Source organism: Microtus pennsylvanicus, chromosome 14 (genome assembly GCF_037038515.1).
Source record: "Microtus pennsylvanicus isolate mMicPen1 chromosome 14, mMicPen1.hap1, whole genome shotgun sequence".
NCBI lineage: Eukaryota > Metazoa > Chordata > Mammalia > Rodentia > Cricetidae > Microtus > Microtus pennsylvanicus.
Window position 1 is genome coordinate 1,606,426 of NC_134592.1, and position 19,933 is coordinate 1,626,358.

At 43.7% G+C, this 19,933-nt stretch overlaps 1 protein-coding gene across 1 annotated transcript in view; it reads left to right on the top strand.

Annotated features, from left to right (window-relative positions):
- Nucleotides 1-19,933, top strand: part of Dnah11 (dynein axonemal heavy chain 11) — a 315,059-nt gene that overhangs the window by 40,809 nt on the left and 254,317 nt on the right. The window contains exons 15-23 of the mRNA XM_075947535.1: nucleotides 2,052-2,384; nucleotides 2,564-2,815; nucleotides 2,895-3,064; nucleotides 3,829-4,051; nucleotides 8,755-8,871; nucleotides 8,972-9,058; nucleotides 14,803-14,961; nucleotides 15,858-15,941; nucleotides 18,107-18,265. Of these exons, the coding sequence (XP_075803650.1) occupies nucleotides 2,052-2,384; nucleotides 2,564-2,815; nucleotides 2,895-3,064; nucleotides 3,829-4,051; nucleotides 8,755-8,871; nucleotides 8,972-9,058; nucleotides 14,803-14,961; nucleotides 15,858-15,941; nucleotides 18,107-18,265 (1,584 nt within the window). The remainder of the gene's footprint in view (nucleotides 1-2,051; nucleotides 2,385-2,563; nucleotides 2,816-2,894; nucleotides 3,065-3,828; nucleotides 4,052-8,754; nucleotides 8,872-8,971; nucleotides 9,059-14,802; nucleotides 14,962-15,857; nucleotides 15,942-18,106; nucleotides 18,266-19,933) is intronic.

A 19,933-nucleotide genomic window follows, 5' to 3' on the forward strand; every position in this document is an offset into this window, starting at 1 on the left:
AACCCCAGTCTTAGGTCTGTTCCTTTCATAGGAATCTTGACAGAATGTGTAGTCTACAGCATCCCCCCCCTTCATCCTTCACATCCAGAACATGCGTTAGCTCTGCTTAATTCAAAACACATCCAGACCCCAACCTTTCTAGGCATTCCCATTGCTCCTAGTCAGGAGTCATCTGTGACCTCTCAGATGGTCTGAATGCTAATCCCTCCCCAGCTCAGATTCTAACCCCCAAGGTGCTGGGAACAGGAGCTAGGGCCTTTGGGAGAGAGTAAGGTTGTGAGGACAGAGCCTTCATGGATGAACTAAAGCATTACTGAAAAAGACCCAGGAGAACCTTGCGTCTCTCGGGCCATGGGAAGACAGCAGTTTTCAGTCCGGAAGAGGCCGTACAGCTTGGTCATTGTCTAGAGACAGTGTCAGCACAGTAGCCAGATGCCTTTAAAAACCCTCTCCAAATGAGACTCAGTGGCTCCCCTGAGGCTGACATAGCAGTTTCACAAGTGGGGATTTTAAATGACAGAAGTGTGTTCTCTTGTGGTCTGGAAATCTCTGCGAAAAGTCTGTGATCAAGTTGTCGGTAGAGCTGGGTTTTCTCCAGGGTGCTGCCTAAGGCCCCTAGAGTAGAAGAGAACCCCCAAGCATCTGCCATGTAAGGAAAGAACACATCTGGATGTTACAGTACTCTTTGCATATTAAGCTACACTCGGGTGTGGCTCTCTTTGGTGCTGTCAAATCTTTCGTGACTTTATGAGGATAGGTTTAACACCTGTTGTTCATGTAGTAGGGTCTGCCTCACAGAGGTCAGGTGGCAGATCGCAATTAGTTTTCTGGGTGGGAGGGGGGGTTGTGCTTTCTTTCTTTTTTCAAGACAGGTTTCTCTGTGTAGCCTTGTCTATCCTGGAACTCACCATGTAGACCAGACTAGCTACGAACTGCAGATATATGACTGCCTCTCCCTCCTGAGTCCTGGGGTTAAAAGATTGTGCCACCACCACCCGGTTAACATTTTCTGGATAATTAAAAAAAAAAAAATCTTAAACTCTAATATCAGGCGTTAGACATTCAGGCTAATAAATCCCAATTAAAATGCATTGGCCCTCAAAAGACCTGACTAGAAACCTTTATGAGAGAACGATCGGCATTTTTCTTTTCACAATGTTCTCTGTTTTTCTTCAAGTCAGAGCTGAGTGATTTCAAAACTCTCATTCTGTGTCAGAAAATGAGAAAAGCTTCCAACATGAGGCAGCTGTAAAGGAGACACATGCTGGTTGGTTAGATGTGTCCAGCCAGTGAGGGATATTTTCCTCTTCGACTCAAGGAATCTTTGTGAGTGGCAGGGGAGGATGAATGTGTCAGGGACTTTGTTTTTCATATCTATAGGATTTCTCCCTTTTTGCTTTTATACATATCCCTTTGCTTTCTATGTGTATCATCCCTTTGTCCTTATACCCATCCCTTTGCTTTCTAGTGACCACAAAAGAAAAGGCTGCTGTGTTCAGGTTCTCAGGATGCATGCACGCAGGTCACATGACTGTATGTATCTGGAGATACATGACATGAAATGCAACCCCTCAAGAGATCTAGCCCTAAATTTGGAGGCAGCAAACCCGTAGGATCCCATCCCCAACTTAGTAATAGTAATATTGTAGTGTCCCAGAGTACTGTTCTCAGAGGTCATTAGGAAATCTCTTTATATAAGGGCCTGGATAACAAAGTCAATGACCACATAAACTGGGAACAGTCCTGGGCTCCAGTGTTTCTGGAATTTGTTGGGAATGAGTATATTTCTTGCCTGTATTTGAAGATAGCAATTTTCATATTGATTTCTTCTTTTAAAGGATATTTTTTGAACATATGCGGTATGTTAGCTTAATGCTATACTATTATAAAATCCTACATCAGCCTTTGCCTTTTACCAAAAGGTTCTATAGCCTTGGATTTGAATGTCTGGGCACCACACCCTAAAATACAGTCCTTTCCTCAGCAGGCACTCCAGGGCAGGCTTCCCTTTTATGTTGGTTAGCATTGACCCTTTCATCTTTCATTCTTAGGAGAACCGGAAGCTCTTCAGAGCTGATCCTTCTCTGGATTCCTGGAAAATTTACGTTGAATTCATTGATGACATTGTGGTGGAAGGCTTTTTTCAGGCCATCTTGCATGACCTGGACTTCTTTCTGATGAACACAGAGAAACAGTTAAAACCTGCACCGTTTTTTCAAGCACAAATGCTCTTAATGCCCCCTGAGATTGTGTTTAAGCCCCCTTTGGAAAGAGAGTGTGGAGACGGCTTCTACGATCTGGTGGAGGAAATGCTGTGTGGCAGCTTCCGGATGTCCGCCCAGATGGAGCGTGTGGCGGCACACCTGGACATCGCAAACTACCAGGTATTCTCTCGGGAACCAAACGGGGATCATGAGAAGCCAGAGAGATGCCAGTTAGGGCCACACGGGCACACAGACTCTTTTCTTCCTTTTGTTGAGGACTTCTCTTGAGTGATTCCATAGGATAAGGTTATGGTAAGAAATCCTTGGGTAAGGACACACATGGTTCCCCTCTCGTTTAGAACGACATGGATAACATGTTAGGCCTGGCAGAGGTCCGGCGGGAGATCATGAATAGAGTGGCTGATGTCATCAGCAAAGTCTTGGAGTTCAGAAGTTCTCTGGAGACCTACTCTTACCTCTGGGTGGACGACCGAGCTGAGATTCTGAAGCAGTTCCTCCTGTATGGCCCTGCCGCACCATCTGAGGAGACGGACGCTCATGCGAATGAAGACATCCTGCAGCCACCAACTCTAGAACAGTTCAAAGAACAGGCAAGGCAACCCTTAGCATTTAGTACTCTTCACTAGCTTTTCATGAGGTTGCTATATTATGTTCTTTCTAATCTTACAGATCGACATTTATGAGTCTTTGTATGTTCAGATGAGCAAGTTTGATGACTTCCGAGTGTTTAACAGTTGGTTCAAGGTAGACATGAAGCCTTTCAAGCTGAGCTTGCTCAGTGTGATCAAGAAGTGGAGCTGGATGTTTCAGGAGCACCTGCTGAGATTCGTCATCGGCAGGTAGCCTTCACCTTTGGGTTTGAAAGGGGTCTAGCTTTTGACAGAAGCTGGCTGGTGGGCTGTGGAGACGGCTCAGTCTGTAAATTGTTTGTCGTGTACCAGTGAGGGCCCGAGTTTAGCCTCCTGTACTTATGTAAAAACTGAGTGTGGTGGAATATGCGTTACTCCCAGATGTGGGGAGGCGAAAACAGAGGAATCCCTGGGGCTTGCAAACCAGCCAGCCTACAGCAGCACACCTCAGGCTTAGTTAGAGACCCTGACTCAAAACCAAACAAAGTTGCATGGAAGCTGAAGGACAACCCCTGAAGTTGTCCTCTGACCTCTGCATGTAAACCCACAGCTGACTGGTTTGTAGTTGACAAATTAACTCCAATAGTATTTGTACGCTAACTTTAGAGTAGATTTAAAAATGAATATTTATATAGAATGAAAATAAGCTCCTATCAAGTCAATGCTCATATTTGAATGACCTTGAAAACCTTCTGTCTGGTGAAAGATACCAACTGCAGGCCCTATACAGTGTTGCTCCACTTACACAGGGAAAGAGCATGGTAAGTCATTGCCACAGGTTGGAGAATATGTCTTGGCTTGATATGGAGAAGGAATGTATGAAATGACACAAATGGATGCTTAAATCCGGTAATAGGCATTTGATTATTTCTGTCTTTCTGCTATGGTGCATATTCCTGCTTGGAGCTCTGTATGAGGTAAGATGTTTTGACTAACCTAGCTTGTGCATACCTGTGTGTACACGTTTGTTACAGTCTGAATGAACTGCAGGGATTCATCAGGAGGACAAACGTTGGTCTTCAGCAGCAGCTGAGTGAAGGCGACCATAGCGGCCTAGTCGACATCATGGGCCATCTTCTGGCTGTACGAAGCCGACAGAGAGCTACTGATGAGCTCTTTGAACCCCTGAAGGAAACCATCATGCTGCTGGAAAGCTATGGTCAGAAGCTGCCCGAGCAAGTTTACGCCCAGCTGGAGGTAAGTGCCTGTGAAACAGGCAATTCCTTCAGCTGGGGGCTGACTTTACAGTCTTGTCAGCATGAAGCAAGATGCAGACAGTGTTTTCATGGCACAGGTGAAGAACCTGAAGATAAAAGAGATGACTTTTTCAGGCCATAGAAGTAGTAAAGCCAGCCACTACGCACCTCTGTGTGCAGCATAAGAAAACGTTCTCACCCGCTGCGACACTGTCCTCCTGCTGTCCGGGCCATCAACACCTCTGCGCTGCTCCTTGAGTCCCCGTCATTTTCATGTGTGCCATGTAGCCATACCCACAGTCTTCTGCATTCTCTGCTGCCCGCCATCTGAGAAGCATTCTAAAATACGTCACGAATGTGATGATAAAAATGTGGAGTTCCAGGACAGGCTCCAAAGCCACAGAGAAACCCTGTCTAGAAAAACCAAAAAAAAAAAAAAAAAAAAAAAAAGTGGGGTCTGGTCTGGATGGGAAAATCTCTGTGTTTTCCTGTCAGATCTCTATTTCGCACTGGCTGTGCTCCAGAAATATTTGGTGGCTGGTAGGTGCCAGAATACAAGCAAGGTCTGCTTAATTTCAACCAAATTCATGAGGAAAGATCTTGGAGTTGAGTCTCTGCTGCTGTGCATATTGGAATTCTGTAGATGGTGGAGTGGGGTGGACTTACAACGGACTTTGTGAATGTCATCAGTGGGCGCATTAGCCAAGCTCGCTTTGAGGTTAGTGGTCAGAGCACACACTCAAATACTGACTGATTCTGTATGCATGTGAGTGCGTGTGTGGTGAATACGACGGCCTGAGAAGGACACCAGGAGGACACCTGTTCTCCCCTTCTCTGCCCAAGCCCCTGAGTTTGGGTACTGCCCTGAATTTGGAGCTAGACTGACAGTCAGCAAGCTCTCATAATCCCCACCCCTGACAGCTGTGGGCTTACCGTATGCATGTACCAGTCCTGGCGTTTTTAATGGATGCGAGAATCTGGTTCTCCTGCTTGCTCACTGTTACAGTCTCTAGCCACAGCATCTGGCTTTCAGTCCCTCAGGAGACAGCTCTCATCTATCTGCCTTGGCACACTTGTGTTTCCTTTTCGGAAAACTATTTCTTGTGACTCTCTTTAAATAATCTTTTGTTTGTCTATATTTGCCATTTCCAACTTATTTTAGTTACCTCTTATTTATTTAGATGAAGTTGACAGCTAGGTTTAATGTGAAAATAATATTTCAAATGTACAATTAAGTAGGAATTAGTGTATTTACAGCGTTGTGTTACCACCACTTCTGTTCAGGGCCACCAAATTTTCTCATGGGGCAAGGAAACTGCCATTCATTGCCACAGTCGTTCTCTACCCCAGCCCACACACTGGATTTGGCTTCCCCTGGTAGAATGGCTTTATAGCTTAATCACTTTGTATCATTATTGACATTTTACTCCTTTTGATCTTGTGTTTACCTGTCTGTCTACTGATGGGTGTGAGACTTGCCTCCATCTTGGCGAGCATGAATTATTTTCTTTCGAACACTGATGTGTGGATATTTGAATAACTGTTTTCATTTTGTTTCTGGCATGAATTAGGAGTGGACATGCTGGGTCATATGGTAGTTCTATATGTGACTCTTTCAGGATTGGCTTTCACACTGGTGGCAACATTTTGTTCTGAGAGGACAAAATGCAACAATATATTATTGCAAGTGATCTTTGACCATAAAGGACAGAGAGAACTGTTGTGTATGAATTATTCTGTATTACATGAAACTGTCCTTTGACCTGCTACATGGGACAAGTGACAAACTGGCCAGACAAATGCTTAACAGCCTTGAGAGATGAAATAACCATAGTAGCTTCAGCTACAAAGGATTTTTATTTACTTAGTTTTTACATTTATTTATTTTTCTGGGTGTTGTATGTATATATGGGGGAGCTGTATGGAGGTCAGAAGACAACTTTCAGTACTGTTTCTCTTCTTCAACCACGTGGGTTCTGGAGATCAAGCTCAGTCTTGGAGATACATGCCTTTACCCTTAAAGCCATCTTACTGACCCAATATATCTTCCTTAAAGAACTTGGGTATTCTTTGTGTCAGACCTTGGACCTTGGCGTTTATCTCACAGAGAAGCCAGTTATAACATAATTAATCAGTATGAGGAAGTTCTCATTTTCTCGAGAATTTATAATATGAAAATTTGACTTCCTTAGGGCTTGAAAATATCAATCTTAATTGAAAATATTAAATCTTTCATGTTTCAGAAGCAGACTGCAGATGAGAGGAAAAATACATTGAATTATAACTTTTCCTGAATAACTAGCACTTTTACGACGTGTCTATGCTTACTTCTAGGATTACAAACAAAACAAAGAGCACCTTAGATGTGCTTGTATTTCAAGGATCTGAGAGCTTCTTCATTATCATTAGCCTTTTTAGTCTGTTCTCTCCTTGGCATGTCTGTTCCCATTTTAACTCAGTTCTTACTACCCCCAACCCAGCTAACAGTAGTAGCTGCTCAGCCTACCCATTCGTCCTCATATGCTGCCCACAGTCTACCCTGCAGCAGCAGCAGAGTTCTGGTCCACAGGGCTTATCCACTCTGTCTCTCCCGGAAGCCCTCATTCATTGTACCTCACATGGAGTTACCACCTCCCCAAATTCGATTCTGTCCATTAGACTTTTGAGATGGTCCAGTCTTTTGCTTTTTGCATCAAGTAAAGGGGTAGTTAGAATTTACAAGCACATGGCAGGTCTGCTGTGTTTGAGGAAGGTACAGACCTGAGATGTCCCCTGTGAACCTCCCTGACTTCCGCTCATGGCTTCTGATGGGATGCTGAGTTGGATTGGGTTGTGTTGTTCTTATTATTTTGAGACATGGTCTCTCCTCAGTTGGGCCTTGAACTTGCTATGTTGCTAAGGCTCACCTTGAACTTCTGTCACCCCTCCCTACTCCTAACCTCCACCTCCTGAGTCATTGGGATTATGGTCAAGCAACATCATGCTGAGGACAGAATCCAGGGTCACAAGACACAGGATTTTGAAGAGGAGGCAAAAGATGAGAGCACAGTGTTTTAGAGCCCGAGTCTGTTGATTCCTGACCTGGAGGGGGTTCCCATCATGACACATTTTTCCTAATGACATTGATTGTATGACTAGTTGGCCTGTTGGGGGACATTAGTACAATGAACCACGTGAACTGGCTCTGCGCACGCCTCCTTCCTTTTCTTTTGGAGACACTAGTTTAATTCTAAGAAAGTGTTTTGCCGCTGAAGTACCCTCTCCACATAGCTACGTAGCACAGCACCCTCTTTATAATCTGCAGCTGCTGGACTGTCCGTAAAATATCTACTGAGGGTTACAAAGTAGCCTGTGGAACTTTGCAGTGCAGCTCAGCAAGGCAGGACCCTGTCAGGAGATGTGGCTGTGTGTGACCAATCAGGTTCCGTGTCCTTGGACACAGCCATGCTTCTCCACGGCATCATGGCTATCACAGAGTCAGTTGCTCCTCATCTGTTTGCAGGGTAGGTGGGGAGGGCAGAGTGGAGATCGTACCTCAACTGTGTATTGTTGTTTTTGTTCAACATCAAGTAGGAATTGACCTTCCTGTCCCCCTTGCCTCTTGAGTTCCTTCAAAAATTCCTCCTTGCCAAAAACTGGTCAACTTCAGTGCTAAAACTTGAGCCAGCTCAGAAACCTGCAAATTGTGACAGAAGGACGAAACCGGGTCACACTGTAGCTTTTGCCTGCTTAGAACCAAAGTTTCAAAGCAACTTTTTTTCTATCTTTCTTTTCTTTCTTTCTTTTTTTTTTTTTAAAAAAAACTAAAGTTCCTGATTTATATTTCTGGTTATTAGGAAGCAGTAAATTCATGCCCAAAGCACTTTAATTTCATGTGTGTGTGCGCATGTATGTGTATGTGCAAGTGTATGTGTGCATGTGTGTGTGTATGTGTGCTCATGTGTGTGCGTGTATGTGTGTGTGCATGTGTGTGTGCATGTATGTGTGTGTATGTGTGTGTATGTGTGTGCATGTGTGTGCACGTGTGTGTATGTGTGTATGTGTGTGCATGTGTGTGTATGTGTGTGCATGTGTGTGCATGTGTGTGCATGTGTGTATGTGTGTGCGCATGTGTGTGCACATGTGTGTGCACATGTGTGTGCATGTGTGTGTGTGTCTGGATGAGCATGTATACATGATTCATATGCATGTGGAAGTCACAGTTCGCTAATGAGTGTTTTCCTTAATCACATATTTTTTGAGACAAGTCCCTCATTGAACCTGGAGTTCACCCATTTGGCCAGGCTAGTGGCTAACAAGCCCCAGGGATTCTTCTGTCAATGTGACTTTCTACCCTAACCCCCCTGTGCCCTCGAGATTGTAGGTCCATACTGTCACTCCTAGGTAAAGATCAGAACTCGAACATTCCTAGCAAGCCCTTCCCCAGCCTCCACAGCTCTTTAACTCTGTTCCCACAATGGCAAAGTGGTTCAGAGGTCTTTATTTTGAAATGTTTCTGCCAATTTTAAGATGAAAGCAATTCAGATGCCTGCATGGGAGGTGCTCCAGTTCTAATCCCTTTTATGCTGTAACCTTGTCTTATTTGGAAGACTTAACTTCTAAAAGATGTCCTGAGTCGGAGGACAGAAACAAGAATGATTTGATCTCATGTAGTAGATTGGCTCAGGAGCTGAAGTGATGGCCATTGCATCTTTGTGTACACAGGAATTACCAGAACGATGGGAAGCCACCAAGAAGATCGCCGCCATGGTCAGACACAAAGTCTCCCCACTCCAAAATGCGGAGGTCACTCTTATTAGAAAAAAATGTGTTTTATTTGATGTGAGTTACTTAATGGGTTTGTGGCTGTCTATTTTTAAGGGAAGTTTGACAAGGGAAATAGAAACTATCTGATTGACATTCACTTTTCTCCCCTGACTAGGAAAAGCAAGCAGAATTCCGAGAGAGATTCAGAAGGTATGCCCCGCTTGGATTTAAAGCAGAGAATCCGTACTCAGTGCTTGATAAGGTAATTCCTTCCCAGCCGTCTCATGGGCACAGCAGGAGCCAGATCAGAAAAGGAGTTTTCTTTTTTTCCTTCATTACATTGTTTTAATTTGTGTTTCCTCCAAACACCACCATCATCAAAATAATCACCCAAGTGGAAACAGCACTGAGAATGCGCGAGGTCTCGCTGTCTGTCAAGAGTCGGAGGACAGAAATAAGAATGATTTCACCTCATTTAGTAGAGTTATCATCCAGCATCCTGGCTGCTTGTGAAACCACAAAATTCAAGTTGCATAGGCTAAAAATTGAGTTTAAGGCTGGTCTGAGTAAGTTATAGTAGTGATGTCCTATCTCAAAATAAAAAGTAAGGACAGAGATATAGACGAGTGTAGAGAGAGAGCTGCCTAGTTTCTGGAGGAGGTCTGGAGTTCACTTCCCTATAAACACATGAGCAGGCCCATGTGGATGGGGACTCACACAGGAGGAGGGAGATTAAAAGAACTTTTATTGGGTAGATTACATTTTAATTACCATTGTAGCCCCATGAGATCACTTCACTTTTTCTTCTTTAAGATGAAGACAATCAGCATACTTTTTTTTGAAGATTACAGTTCACAAATTTCAGAAATAGGATTACGGTTTTGCCTATCTAAATCTTCTTTGGAGAAACCAGCACTTCTAACAATGATGCAGCTTCCCATGTACTAACCTTCGCCTTTGTTCTCTGGTGGTGCGAGGGCTCAGGCACTGAACTACAGCTCCAGACCGTGGACGTAGCTTTGTCCAGAGGACTGCACAGCAGCCTGGTTGTCAGTCCTGTTGACTCACCCAGGGTTTCTCGCAAGTTTCTCTCAAGCTACATCACTCTGAGAGCTCAAACCCACACGGGATTCACGGGGGATTTGAAAGGATGTCTTCTATCTTTGTGTTAGAAACCCTGCAGGATCTTAACCTAGCAATGCAAGAAGCGCAAAAGTGTCCCTGTGAGGGTGAGAATGTTTTCGTTCACGGCTGGGCACTTCTGGGTTCCTCTTTGGGCTCATTCTTCATGTTTGGCTTAGGATTTCCTCTTGGAATGGTGTCTAGATTTTCCAAATCTGGCTTTGAATTGAAACAACTGCTTTTACCCTATTAAAAAAAAAAACACCACTCTGTGGCCTAAGGTGTTTTCTCCCATTTTGAAGAAAGTTAGTTTATATCCATTGAAAAGGAGTAAGTTAGCATATGTTAATAAAAGATTGTTAAAAGACTATATCTAAACTCCAGGTGGTCTGAACAGATTGCGGATGGGAAAATGTTTTTTATTTGACTCACCAATATGTTGTCTGCAAACATTTATGACAGATATGGATTGAATCTCTCCACTTCCACACATACTGTAGCTGCTTATAGTTGAATATTTAAAAGTGAGAAGCTCATCCCATGCCTTTTCAGGATGTTCGGCAGACATTTCAGAAAGGATGGAGCTGGGCTACCCTCTTGAAGTCATTCTCTGTGTTTGCTTGGCTTGTAAATCTAACACTTCTAGAGTCAGATTCAAGCAGAGTCATGCACAGTCTTGTGCCATGGGGAGGACCAGTGCTCCAGGCATCTCACCCCATAAATAGAAGCCATTGACCTCCCGGGAACGAGGAGGATGATGGTCTATGGCGGGATTCATTCTTTCTTTATTTCCTTTCTCCTTCCTTCTTTCCTTCCTTTCTGTGATGGGATTTCAAAGTAAAGTGCTTGGTTCTGTTCAGCGATAAAGATGGGGTGCACAAAATAGGGAAATGATTCAAGATAAAAGGCTGCTCACTTTGCGGGGCTTGCACACTGTGATGATTCTTCTTGCATAAAAGATGCTGGATACATTACTACAGATGTACAGTTGTACATAGATTGTTCATTTCCCAGCAGCCCAGACTCCAGAAATAATCACACAGAAGCTGTGTAATTACAACCCTGCTTGGCCTATTAGCTTATGCATATTTCTAGCTCACTCTTATCTCTTAAATTAACCTATTTCTATTATTTTATATTTTACCACAAGGCTCATGGCCTACTGGCAAAGTTGCGGCTGGCGGCTTGCATTTTTCCCCTCTGGTGGCTACATGGTGTATCACTGACTCCACCTTCTTTCTCTCAGTATTCAGTTTAGTTCCCTCCCCCGCCAAGCTCTACTATCACAGGCCAAGACAAAGTCTTTATCCAATAACCAATAAAAGCTGCACGTATACAGAAGAACTTCCCACATCATAGAAATCTCTTATCAGCAAGACAGAACATTTGAAAAGATGCCAAAGCCATGCTGCTTTAGTGACTCTTGAGCACGCCAGCACATCCCGGAAGTTGCAGCTTTGAGATGGACACTTTGCCATGGTGGATGTTGTATCAGAGCAGATCTCAGGGTAACTGGGGTGGGGCAGCAGAAGTGCATCCAGGGTGTACAGTGTGCACGGGGAGCCTCTGAGGAGCCCACTGACCCTTGCTAAGGCTCTGAGGCTTAGTAACGTGAAGGGAGAGGAACGAGGTCATCTAGGAATCTATAAATGTGAGCCTGCTCTCATAAGCACCTGTGGTTCCCTCTATGCTGCCTTGGGATTAAGGAATTTTCAAGGCCAGGGAATAGGAATGGCTGTAAGTAGCTTTTTTTTTAGAAATCAATAGAAAGAAACTCAAATCCCTGAAAAACACAGTCCTGATCTTAATCCATTATCCAAATATGATCAGATGAATGTGGAAAAGTGCCAGTTACTTAAGGAAATGAAAATTACAGTTGCCTGAGACATACAACTCAGCACATAGGAGAATAAGCTATTTACATTTGGAAAAAAATGAGGACGTGTGTTACATTGGAAGAAATTACTTGGAACATTTCAAATAGGCATAAAAAAATGAGAAATAGGCAAGAGATACAGAGGAAGACATTTGAATGTATCCAGCTAGAATAGAGTCACAGGATTTGAAAGGTGTCATCAGTGCCCTCTGGCTTCTGTTCCTGCTGCGAGGCCCTCTTGCCTGCCTGCCACTTCCAGCAGGAATAAACAGAATGATCAATATACTGACATATCTCTGGAGCTAGATGATGTGGATTCCAGAAGCTGCCTGAAACCCAGGGTGGATAAGTGAAGGTTTGTTTAGATTCATCACAGTGAACCTCAGAATATTAAAGGTGACCAGATAAAGCCAGACATGGCAGGCAGGCTCTTAGCAGAACAGAAACCAAAGGGCGCGGGCGGCATCTTCCAAACCCTGTGACTCTATTCCAGTAGGGCTGAAATGCAGACACACTAAGTTTCATGGCACTGAAATGAATGCACTGTGCACAGGTCACCAAAGTATCTCCTGCCACCTTTGCCTCCAGAAAAGGTGACAGCTGCCAGGTGGTAGTAGCACATTCCTTTAATCCCAGCTCACAGGAGCAGAGGCAGGTAGATCTCTGTGAGTTCAAGGTCAACCTGGTGTACAGAGTGAATTCCAGGACAACCTTCAAAAAACCTGTTTCAAAAAACCAAGGAAGGAAGGAAGGAAGGAAGGCAGAACCAAGGCAAATGTCATTTCATTTTCAGGACAGACCCACATGCAGCCAGACCTTGAAAAGAATAACTGGCGTGTCAAATGGTATGCTAGCCGTCAGTGGTTACAGTGGTTCTGCTTCTGAAAGAAGCAGAACTTGTGGCCACAGAACATGTTAACACAGAACATGAAAGCTTCACCGTGAAATGCCTACCTTTTCATAAAAACCTAATTTATCAAGATTTTCCCCAGAAATAATAATTCTATATAGTGTTGAATATTACTTATCTTTTATCCTAGCTGTAAAATAATTATCAGGCAAGACTAACTAAGGGTCTGTGGCGGCAGGAGTATGAAGCAGCTGGTCACAGAGGGAAAACGTGGCCTTACTGAAGCTATTGACTCTTGGCTCACTTCCTCCTGTTCATTCAGCCCACATTTAGGGTGGGTCTTTCCATCTCTGTCAATCCTTCTCTAGAAATTCACGCCTAGAGGTTTGTCTTCTAGGTGATTGTAGATCATGTCCGTTTGACAATATTAACCACCACAGGGACATCAGCATTAAAATCAGCCAGGAAAAGAAATAGAAAAAGTGATTTGTACAGCTGTTGTAACAGCTGTTTATAATTCATTTACATTGCATTAGGTATTAAAGATAACTTAGAAAGTATTTAAAATACATTCATATGTTTTATATGTTATATAAAATAGGCCATGCTATTTTATATAAGTGACTAAGTGTATTTGGGTTTGAGTATCTGGGCAAGATCCTGGAACCAGTCTCCTGCAGATATGGGGGGACAAGCATAATGTAGAACTGGCTAACGCTCATGTCTGACATTTAAAAATCTCAAGAGTATGTTTTCCAATGCTGTCACTACAGCAAACCCACAGTGGGATGATACATATGTTAGGAAGATGTTTTCATTTGGATCTAGGCCACCGTGTGCACATATTTTAAAACACGTATATGATAAACAGAAATATTTGCTTGTCAAAAAAGTTAGATTTTACAGAACATAAAAAGATCAAATGCTGGTTTTCTTAATGTTAAAAGAAAAAGGAAGAAAACTAAAGGAATTCAGTCGTTGGACCTTGGGAGGAGGATGGAAGGAAATCCAAAGAGAAGGCAAGTCCGGTTCAGACTGGAGAAACTGATCACTGAGGACGGGAGAAAGAACAGGGAGAAACAGCAGCGGGGCGGTGTGTGTGTGTGTGTGTGTCTGTGTGTGTGTCTCTGTGTGTGTGTGTGTCTGTGTGTGTGTGTGTGTGTCTGTGTCTGTGTCTGTGTGTGTGTGTGTGTGTGTGTGTGTGTGTGTGTGTGTGTGAGAGAGAGAGAGAGAGAGAGAGAGAGAGAGAGAGAGAGAGAGAGAGAGAGAGAGAGGCGCCCCCTTTCAGACTTCACTGTGTGAGCACACTGCCCTGTTAATAGACAGGAATATTAAGAGATACTCGTCTAAAGGGGAAAGCAAACTAATCTACACTGGATGCAAAACAGCAGCTTTTCTACGTGACAGGAGAGTAGCGGAGCCTTAGCAAAGGCGACCGTTAGCTGGCATTCAAACACAGGTGTGTGCGGATGAGTTTACTCTGGATGCCTTCGGGCATGTGTGGTCTTGAGCATGCTTGTATTGGTAATCATTTATAGGGCCATTTTGAAGTTGGAATGGTTTTCTTTCTTTCTTCCCTGCCCCCTCTCACCTTTCCCCCTCTTCTTTTTTCCTTCCTTCCTCCCTCCCTCCCTCCCTCCCTCCCTCCCTCCCTCCCTCCCTCCCTCCCTCCTTTCTTTCTTTCTTTCTTTCTTTCTTTCTTTCTTTCTTTCTTTCTTTCTTTCCTTCGTTCCTTTCTTCTCAGGGTCTTCCTCTGTGCCCAGGCTGGTTTATTCTCAGCGATCCCCCTGCCTCGTTTTCCTGCATGCTGGAGAATCACTGAAGCGCTACTCAGAGCTAGAATTTGGTCTCTTCCTTTTTTCTTTCTTTCTTTCTCTTCCTCCTCCTCCTCCTTCTTCTTTGGTTGTTATTGTTTTGTTAAACTAATTGATCATTAAAAAACTAATATCTGATATAGAACTTCCCCTGTTCTTGAGCTAAGTTCCAACTGCATGAAGAAAGCAAGAAGTCAACAGCCATCTGCAGCTTACAAATTACATGGCAGGCTTTTTATTTCAATTTCCTTTTGAGCATTACAGTTTGAAGGTGCAGTCACAGAAGCAGGGACACTGTAGCTTCTGTCCCTAGCCTGCAGCTTGCAGGTGTGTTTTCCCCTCAGGCACATCAGGAGCTGGAGACTTTGGAGGAAGAGATGGGGCAGATGCAAGACTCTGCACGGCTCTTCGAGGTGGCTCTTCCAGAGTACAAACACATGAAACAGTGCCGCCAAGAGATCCGGCTGCTCAAGGGCCTCTGGGACGTCATCATTTACGTCAGAGTAAGATGGATTTGGGGCACCAGGGTTCTCTTTCATAGAGATTTGAGTGACCGTGTAATCTCAGTGTCTGTATCAGTTTATTTGGGTTTCGTGGTGTTTTAAAGTATACATACATTAGATTTTAGTCCCTACACCTATTCGCAGAATTAAGGTTCAGAGATCTCTGTTAATGAAAGATTCTGCCTGAATATCGGTTGTTTTGTAAAACATTGCTATATGAGCTGACTGCCTCAGATCCTTTGGGGATATTCTATAGAATATGAATAAATATTAATATGTAAATCTCTGTTAAATATACTGCTGACAGCACATACAAACTCACAGAGACACCCTGTTTGTATTTTCTGTATACATGTATAAACTGAAATGTACTGAAAATATTTAATTTGTATGTGATTAATACTAAAAGCTTATGTATAAAAAGCTCTAGGAAAATATACAACTTGCACAAATCCCTTAAGTCAGTTTAAAACCGTGTAAAAAATATATTAACAAGATGTAAAATATAAATATGATCAAAACTGGTAAATGAGATTTTTGTTACAATAAAGACTTTTGGATGACAGCCTAATTTCTATTGCATGTAGAGTTATAGAAGCCTATTTTTCAGTAATATACTTAACAATTGGCTTAAACTCTTTATGAGGAAGTGATGGTGACTATGTGGATTTATTATTGCTACTAGAAATTAATACATCATAGTGTTTTAGCCTTAACTTCGCACGTTCTGACGATTGTTTTATTTTAGTGATAGGGAAGTTTTGACAAGTGCAGTTGATATTTTAAATGGACTTTGCACTGGTGGAGAGCGTCCTGGGTCTCACCAGTTTATATATTTGGTTGTGGAGACTTGCTTCTGCCAAATGTTGACACTTTCATCTCCTGTGCATTTTCAGAGAAGCATTGATAATTGGACAAAAACTCCGTGGAAACAGATCAACGTGGAACAGATGGATGCGGAACTCAGGAGGTTTGCCAAGGCAAGTCTCATAACTGCCGGGTAGAGCCATTTGTCTTTCTGGGCACCGCCTCCTTCCATCTTCCCTTGCCTAGTAGTATCTGGTGTAAGGAGCTGTGTTTCCTTATTTACTCCAAACAGAATGAGACAAAACAATATTTTTTTTCCACTCTCACCATGTTGTGCACCTCATCAAGCCTGCCCTTCTGAGAATGAGTTGATGAAAGCATATTAGTGTATTCGCTTTTACTTCATTTTATTTTGTGTGCATTGGTGTGAGGATATCAGATGCCCTGGAACTGGAGTTGCAGACAGTTGTGAACTGCCATGTGGGTGCTGGGAATTGAACCCATATCCTCTGGAAGAGCAGTCCGTGCTCTTAACTGCTGAGCCCTCTTCTCAGCTCTGGTGCACTACTTGAAGGATTAATGAGTGCATGAGAGACAGCCCTGACCATGAGCTTGCCATAGCTTCTAGAGTAGAGAGGAAGGTGGTAAGCACCAGGGCCGAGGGCTACAGCTTCAGAACTGAGCCTCTGGTGTCTTCCCTTAGAAACCGTGTGTTGTAATAGTAGCAGCAGGCTACGTTCCTGGCACCCGGCCACCCTCACTGCTAGCTTTATACCCAAAATAATTACACAGAAACTGTATTCTTTTAAACACTGCCTGGCCCATTAGTTCCAGCCGCTTATTGGCTAGCTCTTACATATTGATCTACCCCATTTTTAATAATCTGTGTAGCCCATGAGGTGGCTTACCAGGGAAGATCTTAACCTGCGTCTGTCTGGAGTGGGAGAATCATGGCGACTCCCTGACTCAGCTTCTTTCTCCCAGCATTCTGTTCTGTTTACTCCACCCACCTAAGGGTTGGCCTATCAAATGGGCCAAGGCAGTTTCTTTATTAATTGAGAGTAACTCCTCCATCAACCGTGAGTATTGTCTGTCTAAAAAAGCGCCCATCAGTTTGACTCTTGGGATTACATCTGTCTCTACATGAACTATTATGACCTCTGTAGCCACTGGTTACTCCAGCGTGCCCAGAGGGCGCAATGTGCCCAGAACTTCATTACCAGAACTAATTCCTTGACTCGTGCTGCATGTGGCCTGAAGAAAGCAGAACTTCTTTGGAGAGAGCCAAAGGCTACAGCAGGAAACAGGAAAAAAAGTCAAAATTGCCGAGCCCTGGGGCTGGAGCACTGGCTGCTCTTTCAGAGGACCTGGGTTCCATTCCCAGCACCTACACGGCAGCTCACAACTGTGTGTAACTCCAGCTGTAGGGAATCTGACACCCTCACAACAATGCACATAAAATAAGGTAGAAACAGAAAAAAAGAAAAAAAAATGTCAGCCCCTGACAGGCAGGGATGGCTGGTAGACTCATCTACTTCAGAGGGTTCTAACTTGGGAAATACAAAGAAAGGAAGGAAGGAAGGAAGGAAGGAAGGAAGGAAGGAAGGAAGGAAGGAAGGAAGAAGGAAGGAAGAAGGAAGGAAGAAGGAAGGAAGGAAATAAAGGAACACACACACGAGAGAGAGAGAGAGAGAGAGAGAGAGAGAGAGAGAGAGAGAGAGAGAGAGAGAGAGAGAGAGAGAGAGAGAGAGTGTTCTGGGCTCAGCTTGGACAGTCTCTGCCCAGTTTGTTCTCCACATTGTCCCAGTCTCAAGCCCCTCAATACGAATGGGCTGCCATACTGTAGGTCATTCAGTGATCACCGCCCCCCCCTTATTCTTCTGCCCTTGGCTATTTCATGTCCCGGTGACAACCCCACCCCAACTGCAGGTCCTATTTTTAAAAGAATTGGCACCATCATTTACTTGATTTTATTGTTGGTTTTTGTCATTCCCGACTGCTGGCTTTGTTCCTGGGGCCAGGATGAAAGCTGAGAGGAGGGCTTATTTGAAACTTCTTTAATTCGAACAATAAAAACGATACTTGCAAACAACCAACATTTTAGGGGTTCACCTACAGGTTTAGAACCTCTGGTTTAGAGGAGCCAATACTTTCTGTTTCTTTTATTTATTAAACAAACAAACAAAAAACCCAAGCTGCCCTCATATATGCCTTCACTGTCTTTCTTAATCCGTGGATGGAGAAAGGCCCATGTATTCTCCCAAGGGAGATAATCATACATGTAATACATTGTTTTTTATGGGAATCTGGGCATTCCCCTTCCCTTACATTTCTTTAGGAAATCTGGTCACTGGACAAGACCGTCCGTGCTTGGGATGCTTATTCCGGCCTGGAGGGCACTGTGAAGGACATGACGACCTCGTTGAGAGCCATCGCGGAGTTGCAGAGCCCTGCTCTCAGGGACAGGCATTGGCAGCAGCTGATGAAGGCCGTTGGGGTATGTACTGGGGCTACCTTCCCTACTCCTAGAAAGCCTCTAGTCTCTATCAGGAGGTCAGGCTCCTCGAGGATCAATGACAAGGCATCAGCGAGCCCAGTCCTCCTGCCTGTCTGATGTCAGGAAGTCACTTCGCTTCTCCAGTTTGGGTTTATTTTTACTTTTATCCTGAGAAAGATTCTGTCTGCTCTTTAAGCATCATAGTTGCCCTGTAAGGAGCCATCAAGAAGAAATAGGACAACATTTCACAGCAACCAAAGAGGAGCTAGTGATTTTATGTGTCATGGGAAGGCTTGAAAGGTATAGTCCCGACTTAAAGAGAAGCTAGTGATTTTTGTACCATGGAAAGGATCTTTGGGGGTAGAGGAAATTCTGACATTGTGAGTTCCTTTTTAAACTTGGTGTGTAATACGATGTCCTTTTTTGTATCATGTTGCATGACATAAGTGGTTTTTCACATGTCCACGCCTCCTGAGGTTCTGGGCTGTCCCCCATTATATCTATGGAAAAGCAAACGTGTCAGTCGTATGCTCTGCTTTTCACCACAAGTGACCTGAATCATTTGGAAATGTGTAGGAGAAACCTGAGATGTGTTTTCTCCTGAGGTGAAGCAGGAGCTTTCTTTGTGAAGGAATATCATCATAGCGCAAGGAAACTTGGCAGGGCAGGAACTTGCAGCAGCCTGGCGGTGTGGCCCTCATCCCAACACGAAGGGATCATGCGGCCCTGAGCTAAATTTCTTGCTCCATGTGCCTTCATTAGCTATTCTATAAAATAAAAACAATGTTTCTTGTGCAGACCTATTAGATAAGCTCATATGTGAGGTCTAGCCTGTGGTAAGAGGTCTATCAAGTGACCTGAAGTTATTATGCTCATATTTTCCTTAGTACTTTTAGACATTATCTATTTACTCTTTGTTACCGATTGATAAATTCGGAATTTTTTATATCTGCATATGTAACTGACTGTGTATCTTGTCTCTCCTTCTATTTCTTCCTATACAATTTTTCCTTGACACGGTGTCTTATTGCTTATGGAATGTATTTTTATAAGCTAAAAAAATGTTATGTCAGTCAGACAGTAGAGGGAGAAGAAGCCCATTTTCTAGGCTGGAGTTTAGAGCAGAGGTAGAAAAGAGTCTATCTCCTGGGCTGGAGATACTGAGTGCACAAAGACTCACGGAAGTCGCGTTACATCTTCCTGCTCCTATTGGCTGGGGCGTGAAGTCAGAATGCAGACAGAATGATCAACTCGCTGACTTTGCTGGGGCTTTCCAGGGTCAGACATGGCCAATGACAGTCTCGCCTGTGAGGATGCTCCTCAGCCTGAGGCAGTGGCTCGTTGTCACTCTGTGTGTGTGCGGTGGTAGAAGTCAGACAGGGCGGCAGCATCCTGACGGCAGAGCGCTGTCCTCTGAGGACTGTGAGGGAGATGGCTTTTCTGCACCTCTCATTTGTAAAGCACATGAATTGACTTTAGGATGTAGGAAGAACTAAGTTCTTGTTAACCAAATCCTGGGTGACGGGTGGGGTGGTGGGGCAAAGGATACTGGAGAGAATAATGTGAATTATTTCACATGATAAACCTGAATAATGGCATGAGTGACGATAATTTTTGGCAAGCCACTAAGATTAAATTAGTGGTAAAACTAGGTCATATCACGAGTGA